General features: G+C 42.1%; 2 protein-coding genes across 3 annotated transcripts in view; one reads left to right on the forward strand and one right to left on the reverse strand.

Annotated features, from left to right (window-relative positions):
* The window catches only part of Mcu (mitochondrial calcium uniporter), a 117,953-nt gene that overhangs the window by 48,543 nt on the left and 50,023 nt on the right, over window positions 1-19,387 (reverse strand). The window lies entirely within an intron of this gene.
* The window catches only part of Jv (javelin), a 54,299-nt gene that overhangs the window by 30,725 nt on the left and 4,187 nt on the right, over window positions 1-19,387 (forward strand). For both annotated transcript variants that reach the window (XR_013084583.1, XM_076806134.1), the window contains exons 3-5: window positions 12,399-12,617; window positions 17,038-17,347; window positions 18,186-18,962. Coding sequence is in view for 1 of the 2 variants with exons in the window: in XM_076806134.1 (XP_076662249.1) it covers window positions 12,399-12,617; window positions 17,038-17,347; window positions 18,186-18,962 (1,306 nt within the window). In the remaining variant the exon portion in view is untranslated. The remainder of the gene's footprint in view (window positions 1-12,398; window positions 12,618-17,037; window positions 17,348-18,185; window positions 18,963-19,387) is intronic.

A 19,387-nucleotide genomic window follows, 5' to 3' on the forward strand; every position in this document is an offset into this window, starting at 1 on the left:
CATTCTTAGCGAACGGAATGGGTGTTGGTGAACACCTCGGAGCGTGCTCGAACTCCCTCGACCCGTGAACGGCGGGTTTCGACCGCGGAACTTCTTCCGGTTCGTGCCATAGTATATTCCCGGCGCGTTTCTCCCGCGATCCTTCGGAGTGCAATGATCGGCGACCGATCAACCGGAAGCTTGCGTCGATGCTCTAACGGGCTGTGCTTGTGGGGAAGAGAACAGCTATGAGCGACAGGCTCGATTGCATGTACACGAGCCTATTAAATCGTACGTCCGGCTTCTGTTCCAACTGGACGTGGTTCCTCCTCCGAATTCAAACTGTTTAATTTTTTGTTCAATTTCTCCATTACTCGAGAAGGTCAAGCTCATTTGTATTTTTATGGGGATTTAAGTTGTTGATTTTAGGAACCCTGATAGCTACCTTTGATAGAACCCCGATAAGTTAGTGCACAGGCGAATCCTCATCTCGTTTCACGCCAGGAGTGTTTTCTCCGGTCAATTAAATTACTCCCAGTTGAGTGCTGAACGCTCCCCCATTACAAAGCACTTCAGCCGAACTTCATGCGATTTGCATGAGAGGACGTGTACTCGCGAATTCAATTCCTTTCGCGACATTCCAATGCCGTGCATTATTTAGTGCAGCCATCTTGTCCAGGGAATTCGGTCTCACGCGGATCGCTTAAGCAGAACTTCGCTCGAAGTTCCCCGTGGATTAACAGGCTCAGAGAAAAGAAGAAGATGCTTCTTGATCCAGGATCCTGGTCGTTTAATTGTCCAGAGAAAATATTTCCGAAAGCAAAGAACATTAAGGAATTTTAGGGATTTAAGGATCCTTCGCGTCGAGAAGAATTCTTCTATGCGTTTTGTACTCTTCCGTTGATTTCTTTCAACATTTAGAAAATTTATGTTAATCCTCCTGCCCGTCAGGCTATAAACACGGAGGAAAGAAGTTCAGTTTTGAACTCGAGTATTTTCTCGGTCACGCGGGCGATGCATTCGATAAGATCGATTCGTGCCTGAACGTTCATGGGAGGAACTGGGTCGCGTTGATCGCGCGTGAACAATTAGGCGAATCGGATTACGGTCCGTGAAATGATTCCCGCGATTTTTACAGCTCACCTGAACCCCCGCATCTGTAGATCGATGTAGCGAAAGAAGTTCTGCGAATGTCGAGAAACAGGATAAGATCGTTTGCCGCTATTTTCCCGGCCGGAGCTCGCCGTTGAATTAAATGTCTCCCTCGGCGAAGCTTCGGAATCATTTTTCCACCGGGGAAACCGACAAGAAAGATACCGAGTTTCTTTAACCCTTTGGCGCACAAGGGGCGAATATGCTTCGTTTAGAAAAAGGTTAATCGAGAGAACGTCGAACAGAGTTTCAAAGAAGTCGGCTCAATATATTTTCTGACATCTAATTTTCCTCTGCGCGCGTAGAACAAGCTGAAACGCTGCTCTGTCTTTGAATATTAAAATCAAAGGCGATTCTCTGAAAAGATTCGGCTGTTTGTACATATTTTAGTAAGCTCAGTTTGTGGCAAATTAGCTGACTTTACCTCAGGAAACCAGAAATTTGTTACCTTCTTTAATGTAATCCTCTGGAATTTGGTGAGACAATGTCGAAAATCCAAGTTTTAATCTTAGAAGAACAGTAGTTCGAAAGTTATGCGTGTTTAAAGTTGAGCGATTTTAAGCGTTTTTGACCGATAAGGGCGCCGCCATGTTGGAATGTTCGAGCGGAGCCGCTAGATGGCAGCACACGGTGATGTCGGTAACGTAGAGGCCGACCCTCTCCGCCCCTCTTCCAAACGAACCTAACCCCGATCAACCTTCTCGCGGCTCCGCTCATTGGACGATGTCTGAGTACATACCAATATGGCGGCGCCCTTACCTGTCACAGACGGTTAAATTCGCTCAACATTAAACATGCATAACATTCGAACTACTGATCTCCTAGAACTAAAACTTGGATTTTCGGAATTTTCCCACTAAAATCTACAGGATTACGTAAAAAAAAGTTAAAAGTTTCCGGTTTCCAGAAGTAAAGTTTAGCCCAAAATGGAGAGAATGTAGGAAAAATAATTGAGTAAAGTATGTGGAACGTTCGGCGAGCATTATGGTCTTGTGGTTTCTTTTCCAATTAATTTTGCGAAAGGCCCCGGTATTCGAAGAATGAAGGAAACAACTCGAATTTCAAGCGCCATTAAATAAACAAGAAAAATCTGGGGAACAACGTGTTAACAGGTGCCGGCGGTGCATAATCGATGTAAGATAAGGAAGGAGAAATCGATCCTCTTGGGTAATTCACTGTCTCGGAAAGCAACTTTTTACGGGGCCGCCAAGTTCAGGTTACACGCGTAACTTTTAACATAACAATGCGCTTCGTATGCGGGGAACATCGACGCCTGTCTATCACGAACTTGTCATTGTTGAAGTGCCTAAGCGTTCTATGCAGTCTACCAAGCCGAGGTGTATGTGCAAAGTTTCACACGTCGAAATGCAGTTCGACTCCCAGAGGGACTTGCGAATTTCTTCCTTCCTCCCTGGTTTATTGTATCTGTTCTTCAAATTGTTCTTTTCGAAACCCAAGACAAAAATGCTACCTATCAAAAACCTTTTCAGTAAATTTAATATTCATTCGGTCATTTTTGAAGGCCATTTTTGTTGGAGTCCTTAAATGTAGGCTCAAATATTATTTCACTTTCGACCCTTAAATTTTAATAGCTGGATAGTTAAAATTCTTTTTCCCCACAAAATTTCATCAAAATCGAGGATAGTTACATATTCTCGAGTCCCGAAAAGTTTCATTGGAAATTCAGGAACGGAAGGTTTAATTACCAAATCTGCACGAACGATCTCCACGTGCTCGAGCGAGCCGCATAATCTGCAAGTTTTCCGGCGAGTAAAAAATAAAGCGAGGACATCGGAGATCGGTTCACGTGCCGCGGAAAACGGCTCGTTAAATCGTGTGCGAGATAACTCGACGAAAATCTTACGTAATCGCCGTTATCGTCGTCGCCTGTTCTCGGTGGAACACAATGAACGACGATCCTGGCTTCAAGGATCCACGGAGCCGAAAGGACGCGTTCGCTCGCGGCCGCTGTTCGAGCGGAAAGATCGCCACACGCGCGAAATCGATCCTTTTTTTCCGCGAGCTGCGCCAAGGACATCCACTTTCCTTTATTTATAGAGAAAATAACTGTGCCGGAAATCCTACCGTCGAATTTTCACAACTGCGTACCGACCACCAAACCGACGCCTGATCAAAATGGGAACATTTATTTTATCCTTATCTTGGCGATCAAATAAGTAATTGATTTTAAAGCTTTAGTATTTAACATGTTAACTGCCACGTCAGTCACATATGACTGACAGTGATTTTTGACTGGGTTTAGAAATGCATTTTTATTATAAGATAAGCCGAATTTGATTGTAGTCTTTCGAATTCAAAAGGGTTCAGACAGCATCCCCTATAATACATTTTAAATTTCTAGTTTCATTAATTACATTACTCTGATTTTGTAAGAATCTCTGGGGTTGATATTTTGGCACTTAACGTGTTAAGATTGATTTGTGTAAATATTTATTTGGTGACTATAAGTTGAAGTGGATGGCGGTTTTGTGATGTCGAAAAATTGTGAAAGGAATTATAGTAAACGGTACGAAGCTGAGCACGCAAGAATCGCAGGCAATTTTTATTTTGCATACGGTGATTATTAAACGTCATGGTAAGCTGCATTTCAATGGGAAGGATTAAATATTGTGTGTTTGAACGCAGGCGCTTGAATTAGTGGAGTCTATCGAGTTCATCTTCGATGAAGTGTCTCTAATTGCAATATAATTGTGACATAAACGACCACACGGTAATATAAAATACTTGACGGTTGTAGGTTTAATGCGAGCGGTTCAGAGAGCAGACTATGAACGTGCTCGATTACGTTTTCTTCTAGAAATGATGCGTGTTATTCGCTACAGAGGTAGTACCTTTTCAGGGCTGTGTGCCATTCTCGTTAGTATGCGAATCGTAAATACCGTGTTCGCGTATTTCGTCACGGAACAGGTTGACACGAATTTTACGATGGTGGTCCCGGTGTCACGCAGGTCTTATTGGTCTAATTAAACTCGAAAGTAGATCGTGTTTTTCATCCACAGTCGCGGCAGAAAGCACGCTCTCAATTATTCAACCGCACGTCGCTGACTTATTGCCGTCATTCTCCTTAAATAAAAAACGAGGTTTACAAAATGAAATATCACTGGCCACGCTGAGATCAGTTCGACATTGAATTGGAATTGTTTTTTACAATTTTTCGTTCGGATTTTGTGTTGATCGTTGTATGCTGTTCTGAATAAGGCTGTGAAAATTCGTGTCGAATAAATAATTCACGTCACGAGTTAATCAGACGTGTAACACGTGCTTCGAGATCCCCAGCTGGCGGTAAATAACAGACAATCTTTATTAAACATCATTAAAGTTTTTGCCTTATTTTGCATGCTTCAGCACGCTTATCGAGCGCATGAAAATCTACAAGAGTATATGTATAAATCCGCGGTTCATTTCTGCGCCATGAATATTTTATAAGGGAACACGGAGAAAATAAAAGAGCAAGTACACTTTGTAAGTTGTCGGAATTGTTTGTTTCCCCATAGTAATTGCATGTTTCTCCTCGCGTTTTATGTCAGGGGAATTAATTAAATATTGTTAATAGTTTTTGGAGATTTTTAGAGACTCGTATTTTTGTAGACGAGCTTTAGACCAAACGAGTTAAATATCAATCCACTTTATCGATCGGAATTTCAGTGCAATCAACGTAATAACAAAACCTTATTAAACATTATAGAGGATGTTCGTTTATTTTACTTCGGAGTGCATGCAATCCGATGATTAATCGTTATCGGAATTATTGCGAATACTCAATATAGCAGATTGTTGAAATGGAAATGAGAGAACAACGCTTTATTTACCGAATAAGCTTACGGCGAAAATGAAATGAAAACATTGTTAATATTTGTAGATACACGTGTCCTTGCAATTTTACAAATTCACAGATGCAATAAATGCATGAAGATTCGTCAGACTCAATTTTTATGCAAATTCATATTGTCAAAGATGATTCTATAAAAACCTAATGGGGGAAAATATTTTTTTAGCAAAAAAATTGGGGTGGATATACTATAAGAATAGTATTACTTTCTGTAATATTAATGCACACATTTTTTTCGCATTTTACAAATTTTGGGGAACCATGGAGACTGGCAAATTTTCATACAAACTCCAAAAATTATTTTCTGAAGATCGGACGCGAGAGAAAAATTCCCCTTTGGAAAAGGAAAACATGCTTGTGACGAATATAAGACAAAAATAGTGTTACTTTCTATTAGTGCAGACATTCTTTTTTGAATTTCACAAATTTTGAGAAATCATAAAAATCCATAGTCTGGGAAATTTTTATACGAACTTTTACAGTCAAAAATAATTTTCTGAAAATCGGAGTGAGAGAAAATTTCTCTTTTGGAAAAGGAAAAAATGCTTGTGATGAATATGAGAATGACATTTTCTAGCATTTGACAAATTTTTTCCATCACTGCATAAATATCTAGTGTTAAGTTGCTCTGAGTCCAACTATGGGTCGTTCCAGGCGTGTCGTCGCCCATTTTAGGGTGGTATAATGTCCGCTAATTTCTACGCGCGTTTCTGGATCGAGAAAGTCCACAAAGGCGTGGTTTCGTCCAGTTTTCAAATGGGCAAATGTTGCGTGACCACTTCACTAATTAACGACCAGCAACCGTGTTCGAACGCAGGCTCGCAATCCCATTATCCCGGTAAAAGTACGATAATGTATCAATTATCGATGTGCGCAAGAAATTGTTACGAACTGGCGTCATTAGGCGGTGGCTTGTTAGATGCACGCCAGGATAAAAGGCGGGCCGCGGAAACCGGATGAGCTAAACGAGGATGAACGCCGCGAGATTCAATTAATAGGGATTACGTGAAATTGATCGCTGTTCCGCGAAACCGCCGACATTTTCCTCTGGCAATTCTCGATTATTTCCATCGCGACTTTCCTCCGCTGAAAAGGGCGGACTCGAATCTAAATTATTAGCAATAATCAACGCTCGCTTTAAAATCACGGACAGGCAATTAACAAATTCTAGGAGATGTCTGTCTTCATGTTTTGCATTAAAACTTCGTCATAAATCATCGGAGATTTTACAAGCCGGCAAATTCAGTTTCCTTAACGATCTGACCAATACCTACTTTAAAATCACAGACATGCAATTAAAAACTTCTGTGCTGCCTCAGTCTCCATTTTATGCAGCAAAATTGCCTCGTTAATCGATTAAACGCATCTCTGATAAAAACGAATAGATCAAATGCAATAAAAATATCGAACACAAAATAGATCAAATTCAGTAAAAATATTTAAAGAATTTCGAAATACTGTTACAATGTTTTCACCTCACTAAAATAATTATAAAAATAAATAAACGCCTGCAGCCGCTGTACCTGTCAATCAGTGCAGAACATTTTTATCGCGTATATCTTCAGTTCACTAAAATAATTTAAAAAATAAAAAAACATCTCTGCAGCTCCTGTGCCCGTCAATCAATATAGACAATTTTTATTGTTCATATTTTTAACTGACTAAAATAATTTTAAAAATAAATAAACCTCTGCAGTTCTTGTACCTTCCACTCAGTGCAGACAGTTTTCATCGTTCATATTTTCAGCTCACTATAAAATAATTTTAAAAATAAATAAACGTCTCTGTAGATTTTACATCTTGCAAATCAACGCAGACAATTTGTATTGTCCGTATTTTCAGCCCACTAAAATACTTTTAAAAATAAATAAACGTCCGTGTAGGTTTTGCATCTTGCAAATCAACGCAATTTTTATTATCCATACTTTTCGCACCGAAGTAATTTAAAAAATAAATTAACGTCTCTGCAGCTCTTGTGCCTTGCAACGAGTGCAGACTATTTTTATCGTGCCAAAAAATTAACACTTCACTCGCACTACGAACTCGAATAACCATTATTAGACGTGTGAAAAATACAGTCCGAAGATCGATGTCGCTGTCAATACCAGCCGCCGATGGAAAAATGGTTTCTGCCGATCCGAAGATCGATCTTCAATCTGGCTGGGGCGAAAAAATTAAATTAGCACCATTAGACGGGCAAAAACTGCCCGGCGAACTAGGCTGATCGATGTTGATGTTAATAGAAGCGTCGTGTTACCTGCGTCAGGTACTCATTAGCCTATATATCCATCAAGGAAATGGCCCGTGTAACGCTTGACAAATTATACTCGATTTATTTCCTGGCGCACGGAATCCGCGCGAATTTCATTCCTTCCGGCTGATTCTGCGAAGGACCAGCTACTTTGTCGACGGATCACGTGCTTGGGCTGTTGCAAGCCGGTTGCATTTGGGCTCTTTGCGTTGCATTCTTGCGAGCACAGTGCGCTCTGTACGTGGAATTATTGGGTTTGAACGTGACAGTCTTGTAACGCGGCTATGACTCGCTTTCAGCGAGAGAAGATAAGAAATGGTGTTGAAAAATTGAAGAGCGCTGAAAGCATCAGTCTCGTAATGAGTATATGATTAGTTAGAAGCTAAAGTAGGTGATAGAGCGCGCTGAAAAATTAGAAATTCGATATCTACAGTGAATTCTCGATATATGTCGACAACGGGTCTTGCCAGCGTCGTGTATCGTCCAGGAGACATACCTAAGTCGTGTTATGTTTATACTCCTCGGGGTCAGAGACCTCTCGAGCTTCGCGGTAGTGGGGATAATTCAGCGACGTTTATCATCCAGCCTTCGCGACATATAAGAGGAAACACTGTACATTGAAATTGTCAGAGATCAATTTTTCTCTAGAGATTTTGGAATCTATTTCTTTTTAAATCTGCGTTGATTTTTATTAATCTTCCTTCTTAATGGAGCTAATGTTGTATAAACGGCTAATGACTCGCCCTGAGCTACTAGAAAATTAGAATGTAGATGGAACGTCTGTAACTCTGGGTCAAAGTGGACCCAAGAAGGTAATAGAGCGCGCTGGAAAATTAGAAATGCGGTAAATACAGTGAAATTGTTACGGATCAATTTTTCTCTAGATATTTTTCAACCTATTTCTTTTTAAATCTGCGTTTATTTTTATTAATCTTCCTTTTTAATGGACCTAATGTTCTATAAATAGCTAATGACTCGCCCTGAGCTACTAGAAAATTAGAATGTAGACAGAACGTGTGTAACTGTGGGTCAAAGTGGACCCAAGTGCTCCCAAGGGTTAAAAGTCGCTGCTCCTTTTTCGACAATTTCTGGATTGCCTCTCTGGAGTCTCTTGGAGCAAACGATATCAATTTTTCAATCTTTTTTTTTTAATGGGAAACCCGGCTGTTAAAATAAAAAAATCTTGAACCGTTTCCCGAAATAAAAATATCGGAACTATGCGTCCTGGCGGCAGCTCCGAAAAAAAATGGCAATTGTTGGTCGCGAAACAAACGGTTCGTTAACAGAGAAAGCAATCGAGGGAGTGACACGCAGTTTTTTTTACAAGCGAGGCAATGCTTGATTGTTAACGAACGGTTCGTTAAAAGTCTTCCAACAGAAAGGCGATTTCTAGTCTTGCAGCGGACCTTAATTTACTTCCGGGAAACCTAATATGAAATTCAAAAACTAATTCAACATCGAGCGGGAAAACTCGCGAACAATTCTAGTCTACTGAAAATACCATTTGCGTAATGAAAAACGTTAGACCGTTAAACGTTAACGCGTTAAAAAATTGAAAACCGTTAAAGAAACGTCTCTTGAAACTTCATGCATATTTAATGTTTACCGAACGGCTCTTTAGAAAATTTCTGACCGAAGGGCAACCTTTAGTCGTGCAGTAGCGAAATCTAATTTACCTCTGCAGCAAGTAATATGAAATTGAAAGACTAATTTCAACACGAAGCAGTAAAACTCGCGAACAACGGTCTACCTCAAAATTCCATTTGCGCAACAAAACGCGTTATACTGTACTAGGAAACGGATTAAAATATTAAAAACCCGCCACTTCGGTTAAACCAACATTTTCTGAAGCTCTTCACTAGAATCAGGCAATAATTACAGAATATGTTAACTAACTCAGCGTCCGCTCGCTGTGAAGCTCCCCGCGCCGAGGTCTCTGAAAAATCGGGAATTTCCGCTATAAGTCCCTACAGGCCTCGCGTTTTCCTGTCCCTGTCCATGTACATTGTACCAGAGAAAGACTTATTGTCCCTATCCGTCTATATGTCCTTGGTTTTGGCCACATAGACGCGTCATTTACATTTCCAGCGTGCACTGTGTACTTCAAATGCAACGTTTGAGAAAGAATCACAGATTTCGTCTAAATGTCCCTCGCCAGAACCGCGCAAGGGACTTACAGCGCGAATTCACTGTGACACGCGTAATCGAGTATCTTGTTTTGGGAAGGGTCGACTCTCGACCCAACATCCGTCTGGGTTACGAAGCGAGGCGGATTGGTATAGTTTGCGTCGCCGGCTTTTAAGCGAATCTCTCCGGTCCTTCGTAAACTTCCGGCAACTGTTAGGAACGTCGGATTTCCGTGCGATTGCGCGTACTTACACGCGACAACGAAACTGCGTTGTTGAAGGAGAAGTATGCAGCCGCGTCGGCATTCTGGGACCTTGTCGACGGATCCATATCGCGTTCCAATAATGAATCCGTTCGCGCCGATCCGCGCACAGGAGACAGTGACACGAACCCGCGCACCGATCCCGGGGATTTCATAATCCTATCGCGGAAATCACGGTGCACGCAGGCCCTCGCCGGTGCACGCAGAGGCTCTGCGCGCGTGCAAGGGAATGCGCAAGGTCGCTCGCGTAAATCTGTTGTCGCGGATGAGGCCCGAGCAAATTGATTCCTGCACGCGCGGATCGCGGATTACGCGGAATCGGTTCCGCTTTTTCGGATCGCGGCCGGTCCGACTGTTTTGCAACGCTGACCGACGATAATTCCTGCTTTTGAATCACTAACGAGCGATTGTTCTTGGCTATTTTGACGCGCTCAATGCGCGTCCGAAAATCAGTCTGTCAGATTTTTGAGGAATTTAATGTCGGAGGTGGAAATCAAGTTTTTAAGTTTGAGAATTTTTTCTGCTTGAACTAGAGAGCCTAGACGGATGATTTGTGCGTAGAACGATTTTTCAGTATCTCCTGAATACTGTGATGTTTTTTAATTGTAGATTTATGCGCGTGATTTTTGAGCAATTCAATTTTGAATGACAAGAGGAAATTTTTAAGTTTGAGAATTTTTCCTGCTTTAACTAGAGAGGCTAGACAGATGATTTTTGCGTGAAATGATTCTTCAGAATCTCCTGAATACAGTGATGTTTTCTAATTGTTGATTTTTGCGCATAATTTTCAAGAAATTCAATTTTCAATGACAAGAGGAAATTTTTAAGTTTGAGAATTTTTTCTGCTTTAACTAGAGAAGCTGGACGGATGATTTTTGCGTAGAATGATTCTTCAGAATCTCCTGAATACAGTGATGTTTTCTAATTGTTGATTTTTGCACATAATTTTCAAGAAATTCAATTTTCAATGACAAGAGGAAATTTTTAAGTTTGAGAATTTTTTCTGCTTTAACTAGAGAAGCTGGACGGATGATTTGTGCGTAGAATGATTCTTCAGAATCTCCTGAATACAGTGATGTTTTCTAATTGTAGATTTTTGCGCATGATTTTTGAGAAATTCAATTTTGAATGACAGGAGGAAATTTTTAAGTTTGAGAATTTTTCCTGCTTTAACTAGAGAGGCTAGACAGATGATTTTTGCGTGAAATGATTCTTCAGAATCTCCTGAATACAGTGATGTTTTCTAATTGTTGATTTTTGCGCATAATTTTCAAGAAATTCAATTTTCAATGACAAGAGGAAATTTTTAAGTTTGAGAATTTTTTCTGCTTTAACTAGAGAAGCTGGACGAATGATTTTTGTGTAGAACGATTCTTCAGACTCTCCTGAATACAGTGATGTTTTCTAATTGTAGATTTTTGCGTGTGATTTTTAAGAAATTCAATTTTGAATGACAAGAGGAAATTTTAAAGTTAGAGAATTTTTCCTGCTTTAACTAGAGAAGCTAGACGGATGATTTTTGTGTAGAATAATTCTTCAGATTTTCCTGAATGCAGTGATGTTTTTAATTGTTAATTTTTGCGCGTGATTTTTAAGAAATTCAATTTTGAATGACAAGAAGTTTTTAGGTTTGAAAATTTTCACCTGCATTAACGGGACAAGCTGTATGAATGATTCTTACCAGGATCGATTCTATATACTGAATACAACTGTATATTTTCTTGTAATATTATCAACATTTAGACAGGTACAAATAATTGTTAAAGACACACGCCTCGAAGCGTAAATTTCTTCAGACTTTCAATTTATATCGGAAGTCGAGGATGCCAGAAAGAGGTTGGAAGATTTAATTTTTGATTGGCAAGTATTCACAGACACGAAGATGTATTTTAAAGATCAATTATCAGGATATTGCGAGCAGTTTTGTTTCAGTTCCCACTGTAATTAGAAACAGTAATTGCTCCGGCAAGTTTAACAAAGTTTTCCCGTTCGGTGAATTGTCCGATATAGATCCGGATTAATCATTCAATGACTTGTTTCTGTTGCCTGGTGACAGGCAACGTGAACGTTTACCAGATCCGCGAAGCATTTCATTTCGCCGGTGGCGGTAGCTAACTAGTCACTGTTACTTGTTAGACAAATTAGGGCGACGAAGCAAGTTCATTGACACGTGTGACGAGTGATCGTTGCTTGGTCTGGTGGTTCCTGTTAATGAAATTCAGTGGTACACTTTCCAACGAAATATAGCTCACACAAAACCCAAAGTTCTCGACAGCGAACATTCTTGTTTAAACGGAACCCATAAAACGTGAAAACTCTTCTGCAGGTACTAATATTTCCCTCGACATTAAACGCTCTCAATTACTGTAAACACTATACATCGACTAAACTTTACCTCGGGAAACCAGAAATTTTTTACTTTTTTAAATGTAGTCCTGCAGATTTCGGCGCGGAAATGCCGAAAATCCAAGTATTAATCGTAGGAGATCAGTAGTTCAAAAGTTATGTGTAAAGACGTCGGATTCTCGGCGTTTTTGGCGGCTAAGGGAGCCGCTATATTGCTCTACATTTTTGCCATAAATGCACCAAATCCGCAGTCCAGTAATAGCTAATAGAGGTTCAATTCTAATGGGAAACACTCGATTAATGATAAAAGGGGGTCTCGCGAATACTCGGTGTCGCATCTCGGAAATCAGTCGGCTTAATTAGGGGGGCCCGGGTAAATAGAAGTGGCATAAGGTCAACAGGTTGGAAAATGTAGATTGGTGAAATTGCAGAGAAGGGGGACGACACGAGGCCCACTCGGCGCAGTCCACGCAGGACCGCAGGAAGCTCTTGAAGCGGACCAGGAGCCTCGCGGTGATATCCGAGGACGAATCTCGACAAGATCGAGAGGCCCACCACTTCCGGCTCGGGCAGTCGACCTTCGACTTGCCCAGGAGGCATCAGTTGATACCCAGGGCCAAGCTGATCGATCGAAACTCCCTGAAGGACAGGTGAGTACCCACAGAGAGAACTCGAGGAAACAACGCGCGGCGTGCTCGGACGATTGCGTTGGCTGCCACTCAAATCGATTGACTTTGACGTGGTTTTTCAAACGGGGAAGAGGAGACCGAACGAATATAGTGAAATCGCTCGGAGATCAATGGCGGCTTTCGTTTTGTAGGTCAGGCTAGCAAAGCGTTTCCTACGGGGATGGGCAAAGGCTTTTAGAAGGTGAAGGACACATCGTTCCCGATAACCGTTTCACTGAATAGTTATTGGATCTTCTGATTGGTTCAATGATTAATGGATAGACACTTGCTTCGTACTTGTGTCCTTCATCTCTGATTCGTTCCCGTTTGTCAAATAGTCGATTAGGCTCACGGGACTGTAAAGAAAACATTGACGCCAGAGTATCGGTGAGACAATACTAATTTTACGATAATACTCTTTTGTTCCTAACGATTTTTCTATGAAATGTTTACCTACATATTCGTGATCCTTTTCTGGTTAAAATGATACCAAACACGATATGGTTCGGGTCGTATTTACTTGTTTAATAGTAGAACCTCGATTATCCGAACTAATCGGGTGGATAATATAACAGTTATTCAATAAATCTTTACTGATTTGCATAATGAATCGTTTGGATCGAACTGTTTACTTGTAAAACAGTACAAAATAACGGAAAGTTCGGATAATAGAGGTTTCACTAAATCGTCAATTGAAGAGGCAAACATGCTCCGAATAAATTCGTGTTTGGACTCATTTTAATAGGAAAAGTGTGAAGAATGTATTGGTCAAAGGTTCACAAACCGTTCACAATAATTGTCCACCGCGTGAAACATTTTTGTTCGGTTTTTAATTGCCAGCGTTTATTATGCGCGCTCTTAGCATTCGTTTGAGATAAATGTTCCCGGACTTCCATATAAAATTTGCAATTTAGATTGGCATTAGCAGTTCCTTTCATGGTAATAACTAACCGTAGAACTCCATGCTAATCCGCGTTTTTACACGGATTCAAAGAAACGGAATAATACACTGCTTCACCTCGATACTCCTTCCGGGTAAAGGCAGAAAGTACGATCGCGTTCAATTTCATAAAATTTTGAGTTCCTACGCGGTTCCAAAGCTCTCTCTCTCTCTCTCTCTCTCTCTCTCTCTCTCTCTCTCTCTCTCGTGTCCGTCCATTACTCGCCGTTTCCCCGCAAGTTGCGAACGACCTCGCGTTTATATTAGGGGACCTATAAGTAATCAATTATTTTGAAATCTAAAACAAACTTTGTAGTAAATTCAGGTTTTTATTTCTTAATTTATTATAGAATCTCCATCGTTATCAAGGACAGTTCTTTCCTGCAAATTTTCAATCCCCCTCTCATAGAAATCCAGGGTTCGTCAAGCAAAATATGACTCAAGGTGCCTCCTTGCATCTTCTACAGAATGTTTTATTTCTTAAATAATGCTCCAGAGATCTGAAAAGATCAGAGGGAGCAATATCCGGTGAGTACGGGGGTGCGGTAAATCTTCCCATTGCAATTTTTGTATTTTTTCCGGAGTGAGTTTCCCTAAGAACTGAAGGCATAACAAATTCTTTGCAAATAATTGATCGCTTATGGGTACCCCTAATATTTCTAACTCTAACAGGCGTCCATCCCGGCGTATCTAAGTGAAAACAATAGGTAGATCTGTCCGGTCGAATCTTCGATTAAAAAGTGGGAAACACACTCGAGTTTGCTTTTTCCGGCGAAAAACCAATTCCATTTCCGATACGTTCCCAGGATATCCATTAGCTGCTGCTACACGGTGCTCGGATAATTTTATCGGAAAATGCAGCTCCGGTGATTTCTGCCGCAGTTCTGTAACTGAGTTCGAAGGATCAAATGGAATTACAGCGACGGCTGTTGTACGGGCCCGCGACTCGGCAGATAACCGGCGGGCGCAATTAAACGGCGCATTAAATCGCCGGCCCCGTGTGTTTTCATCAAAATCGCCCGAGGAAAATATGTTTCGACGACGGCCATTACGTAAACCACGGGCCACAATGTTCCGCAAAAATGAGACACCGGTGTTCGTCGTATGCATCGTTGCTGCGAAGCACAATGGAGAAAGAAACAGTCTTATCAATTTCTTACAATTCAAACGATCGCGTTATATCCAGTTGAATGTCAATACCGCAGAAAATAATATTTTATAGGAATTAGATTGCTTTCACTTTTGTTCTAACACGTCGACAGCCTTGTCCATATGTACATGGATCGATCAAATTGTTTGCACACGTGTAAAAATTAATTTCTGTGTTAAGACAGTATAGTCAACGGTTTCGTTTAATTTCACGTGGAATGCATTATTTTTCCATGGTCTTTTGTAGCGGGAAAATACAATCGTGTTGTCTCATTTTCGCCAACCACAGTACAAGAAGGCTCTTATTGCAATTGGTTGCCGCGGATCGAGCAGATTCTTTCCTGCGCTGTGGATAATTGCGGCCGCAATCAGACACTCGGCGAACGGACAGTTTAATTACCGCTCGGGGAAAACGTCGACCCTCGAAAACGGCAATTAGGTTGATCGTTGGGTGGATCGCGGGAAATTTGATTTGGCGCTCGTTTATCTTGGAACTGGCCGGTCTACGGATTAGCAGACCGTTCAATCGAGAGTGCGCGAAACCCCGCCCGGAAAACTCGTTTGCTTCGTGAGAGATTTTCCAGCCGGCGCCGTGGAACTTTCTTGCTTTCATTGTCCTCGTACGGTTGGTTGCAGCCGGGCTCGATACGTTAAAACCGTTTTAATAATGCAACGAACGTGTGTGCGTCCCGCGGCGCCGAATTCGGGTCCCGCCCCCGAGCCCCCGAAGCTATTTAGCGGATACAAATTTCAACAACCACTGTGTGTGATGGAAAATCGTGGAAAATAGTCGGCAGGATCTCATGTGGAAATAGGAAATTCATTGAGAAGATCCGAATCCTGGAGAATCGCCAGCATCCATTCGAAACGCGATGAGTAGACTGCGGATCTTCATGCAAAGTAGAAAGTATTGTGCAGGGTGTATAAAAAGTAATGGTCATCCGTCCTAAAGTGGATGGACATTTGTCAAAGAAACTTGCCGCAAAATTGTAGTTAAAGTTTGCTTTACATTAAGTTGAAAATAATATGCACCTAAATTCTCTTCATCGCTATTCTAAATTGTATCTATCAATTTCTGTCAGAAGTGTATAAAATCCGCAGTCTAGCGACGAGTAAACTGCGTTAAACCGATTTTTCAAGTTTCGCACTGATGATTTTTTAAATGAAACTGTGACCAACATATTCGTGGCACTTTTCCGATTAAAATGAGCACAAACATGGCACAATTTGGATCGTAAGCCCCGGGACCTTCGAACGCATGCTTCCCCCACCAATCTCTCTTTCGTGCAGCGCGCATCTTTGTCTCGTGTCTTCTTTGCCCCACCGTATGTACCTTTGTAGCTACACGTGACAGGCGAGGCGCGTCCTTTCTCCATGGTAACGGCGCTCACTGGAGGGGGACACGGGACGCTGTTATGGTGGGGACGGTCTTGCCTCAGTTGACCTAACGTGTTTAGACCTGGTATAGAGCGTAGAGTAATAAAGTAGAGGTGCTGCATTGGAGTGTGAAAAGAAAAGACTGAGCTTCGACCCTTCGTCCTTCTGCCTCTCTTTGTTTTCCGTTTGCCGTCCCCCTTCACGCCCGTAACTCTAATCGCTTATTACTAGACTGCGGATTTTATGCATTTATGACAAAAATGAGTAGGTGTAAATCAAAACAGTAAAAAGATTAAAAGAGTTTAACAACGTCGGCATACTATTTCTAACATATGAAAATTATTAATGAGCAAAATAAATTTTTACATAGCTCCCGTAGATTACAATTGATGTATACAAATTTTATCTTGCATAAAGATCCGCACAGTCTATTTATCACACAACTAATTCTGATCGTAACTATACCGTGTTTGGCATCATTTTAATTAGAAAAACGAGACGAATGGTAAAAGTTTCATAAAAAAAAAAAAAATTAGAAAAGTTGCAACCTTTGCTTCGCTCGCATTAGTGTGAGTCTCACCGATACTCGACCTCTCGGGCGCTTACCGCTTCACTGGTTCCAAGGGGAGCCTCCTTAGCGGTGGGGATAAAGCTTGGACAGTTACGTTAGAGAGCTTCGCGACAGTTACGGAGACAATACAGTGAATTCTCGATATATGTCAACAGCACGGGTCTTGCCAGCAACGTGTATCGTCCAGGAGACATACCCTGCGGTAGTGGGGACAATTCCGCGACGTTTATCATTCAGGCCTTGGCGACATATATGGAGAAAACACTGTACTGTAGTGTCGATTGGGAGTCGTGTTTAGCCTACGATAGAGTTGCGGTGTTTTCGGTGGTGGATCGAAGGTAATTGGTAATGGCCGTTGATTGCAGGCTCTCGAAAAGCCAGCAGCATCTCTCGGACTCGTACGAGAGATTCAACGAAGCGAAATCCTACTATTCCCGATCCGCTTGCGGTCTTCACTCGATCCCGCCGGGACTGGCGACATTTCCGGATCCTCTGCCTTACGCGAGACCCAGCCGAGCCGATCATCCCGATCGTCTGAACATTCTAGATTGGCCCGAGTCACCGAGACGTTATCACAGCGTCCAGGATCTCGAGACGGTTAGCGGCTTGGTGGACATCGTCGAGGATAATTGGCCGATCGAGGGGAATCGCAGCATCGATTGCATCTATACTCAGGTAAACAGCCTTCTCTGTCCTCAAACGCAATTCGCTCCGGCCATATCGTCGGCCATGTGTCGCAGCGAGGCTACAAATTTATGTGGCTAATGGAGATATGAGGTCGTCATGGCAACTCTCGCCAGTTTCCGTAATATCGCGCGCAGAGGGCGATACAAATTTACGAGCTACGATCAAAATTAATGACCCAGTATCGTTAAGATTTGTCTCGTTGGTGTATTGTTGTTCGTAACTTTCGGAAGATGTTTTTCTCAGTTGGAAGATTCTGTACCTTGCACGCACATAAAAAAAAAATATCTAACTTTACGAGCAACGACCGGAACAAATCGTGAACTCATCGTCGTTACAATTTTTTTCTTGTTATTGCATTTTTATGTTTATTCCCAATTTCTGGAATGAAAAGATTCATTTCTGATCTGAAAGATTGCCTTTTATATGAGATTTATCTCCACGAAATATCAGCCTGGTCTTGCACGAAACCCGCGAAGTATCCTACCTAACGATCAGCACTCGAAGAGGACCGTAAACCTATCATCATTATAATATACTTCCTGTCGTTGTATTTTAATTCTTAATTTTCACGAAGCACTGCTTGCCGGCACTTAATTTATGTTTTATGAAATATCAGTCTGATTCAGCATAAAGATTGCCAAGTACTCTACTTCGCGATCAGCAATTGACCTAACCCAGACTACAGGCCTATCGTTGTCGCAATCATTCCCTGTCGGTGAAATTTAATTCCCGATTTCGGTTCCCGTGCCTCGTAATTGCTGTAAAATATTTCCGGTTTCGCGAGCTGTTTCCTAATCTGCCATGACCCAGACTCCGCCGATTCCAGGTGAAACGTAAGCGGAAGGAGCACCGGAGCCTGGACAGCATCCTGTTCGAAGACGACGGGGAGCTCGAGTACTTCGACGTGCTGAACCTTCTGCCTCTGTCGAACGTGCGTCTCGAGTTCGACGAGCAGGACGCCCGGAACAACAATCTCGCGCGGAAAACCGACAGCCTCGAGCCGAGAGGCAGGTTGAAAGCCCTCGAATACCTGGGCTCGCGTGCGACGATCGAGCGACGGGCGAGAAGCAACGCGACCGACGAGGAGAAATGCACAGGGAGCAGAACGTCAGAGAGGAAAACTGATCCCGAGCAGGAATATCGAAAAAGGGAGCCCGGACCGCGATTCAAAGAGGACTTCGTCGAACGATCAAAGAGAGAACCGGGTCGGGCGGAGGCGTTCGAACAGCTGGGAGGAAACGAGGATTATTGCAGGGACGACGGCATCGATCGACGTGCAACGCTCTCCGAAGCTGATGAGGACCGGCATTCCCATCGGTTGGTGAACTCCGAGGAAGAAGAACACGATCGAAGGGTCGAGGAGGCGGAGGATTACAAGTCCATTTGGATCTCGGATACGGAGGAGCACGAGGACATGTCGCGGAGGCCGCAAGTCCTGAAAGTCGTCGACAACGACGTGACGAAGAGGCGACACCGCAGAGACTCGCCGGAAATTGGCCAGGCCGAGCAGAGCCAGAAGGATCAGGCATTTAGGAATCAGGAAGAGGACTCGGGAAAGTTGGATGGGAAACCACCCGAGGGGGCGGATCCTGGGAGTGTCGAAGTGAGTTTCTCAACGAGGATGTTGATTTACCCCTTCCGATTTTGGCTATTGGATTTAGGGGAGGCCTTGGTCAGAGCAGGGATTCAATTAATGCAGAAGTCGTAAAAGGTCCAATACTTATAGGCCTTATGGTTCTTACTCCCTTTATGATCTTGTTTGACACGTTGAACGCCACGTCAGCCATACGTGGCCGACGGAATTATTTGTGCAGGTTTTAAAATGAATTTTTACGTTGATATATTCATTGTACTAAACTTAATTAGGATCTGTAACACGCAACAAAGTTGGAGGATTACTCAGTATCGTACATTTAATTTTTTGTAATTTTTATTTCATTAGTAACTTACTTTGATTTTATGGAATTTTTGGGGTTTTTAGTTTGGCGTTCAAAGTGTTAAAATCTGCCCTATTGCAAACTTTACCAT

This window comes from Halictus rubicundus, chromosome 2 (genome assembly GCF_050948215.1).
Source record: "Halictus rubicundus isolate RS-2024b chromosome 2, iyHalRubi1_principal, whole genome shotgun sequence".
In the NCBI taxonomy this organism is placed as follows: domain Eukaryota; kingdom Metazoa; phylum Arthropoda; class Insecta; order Hymenoptera; family Halictidae; genus Halictus; species Halictus rubicundus.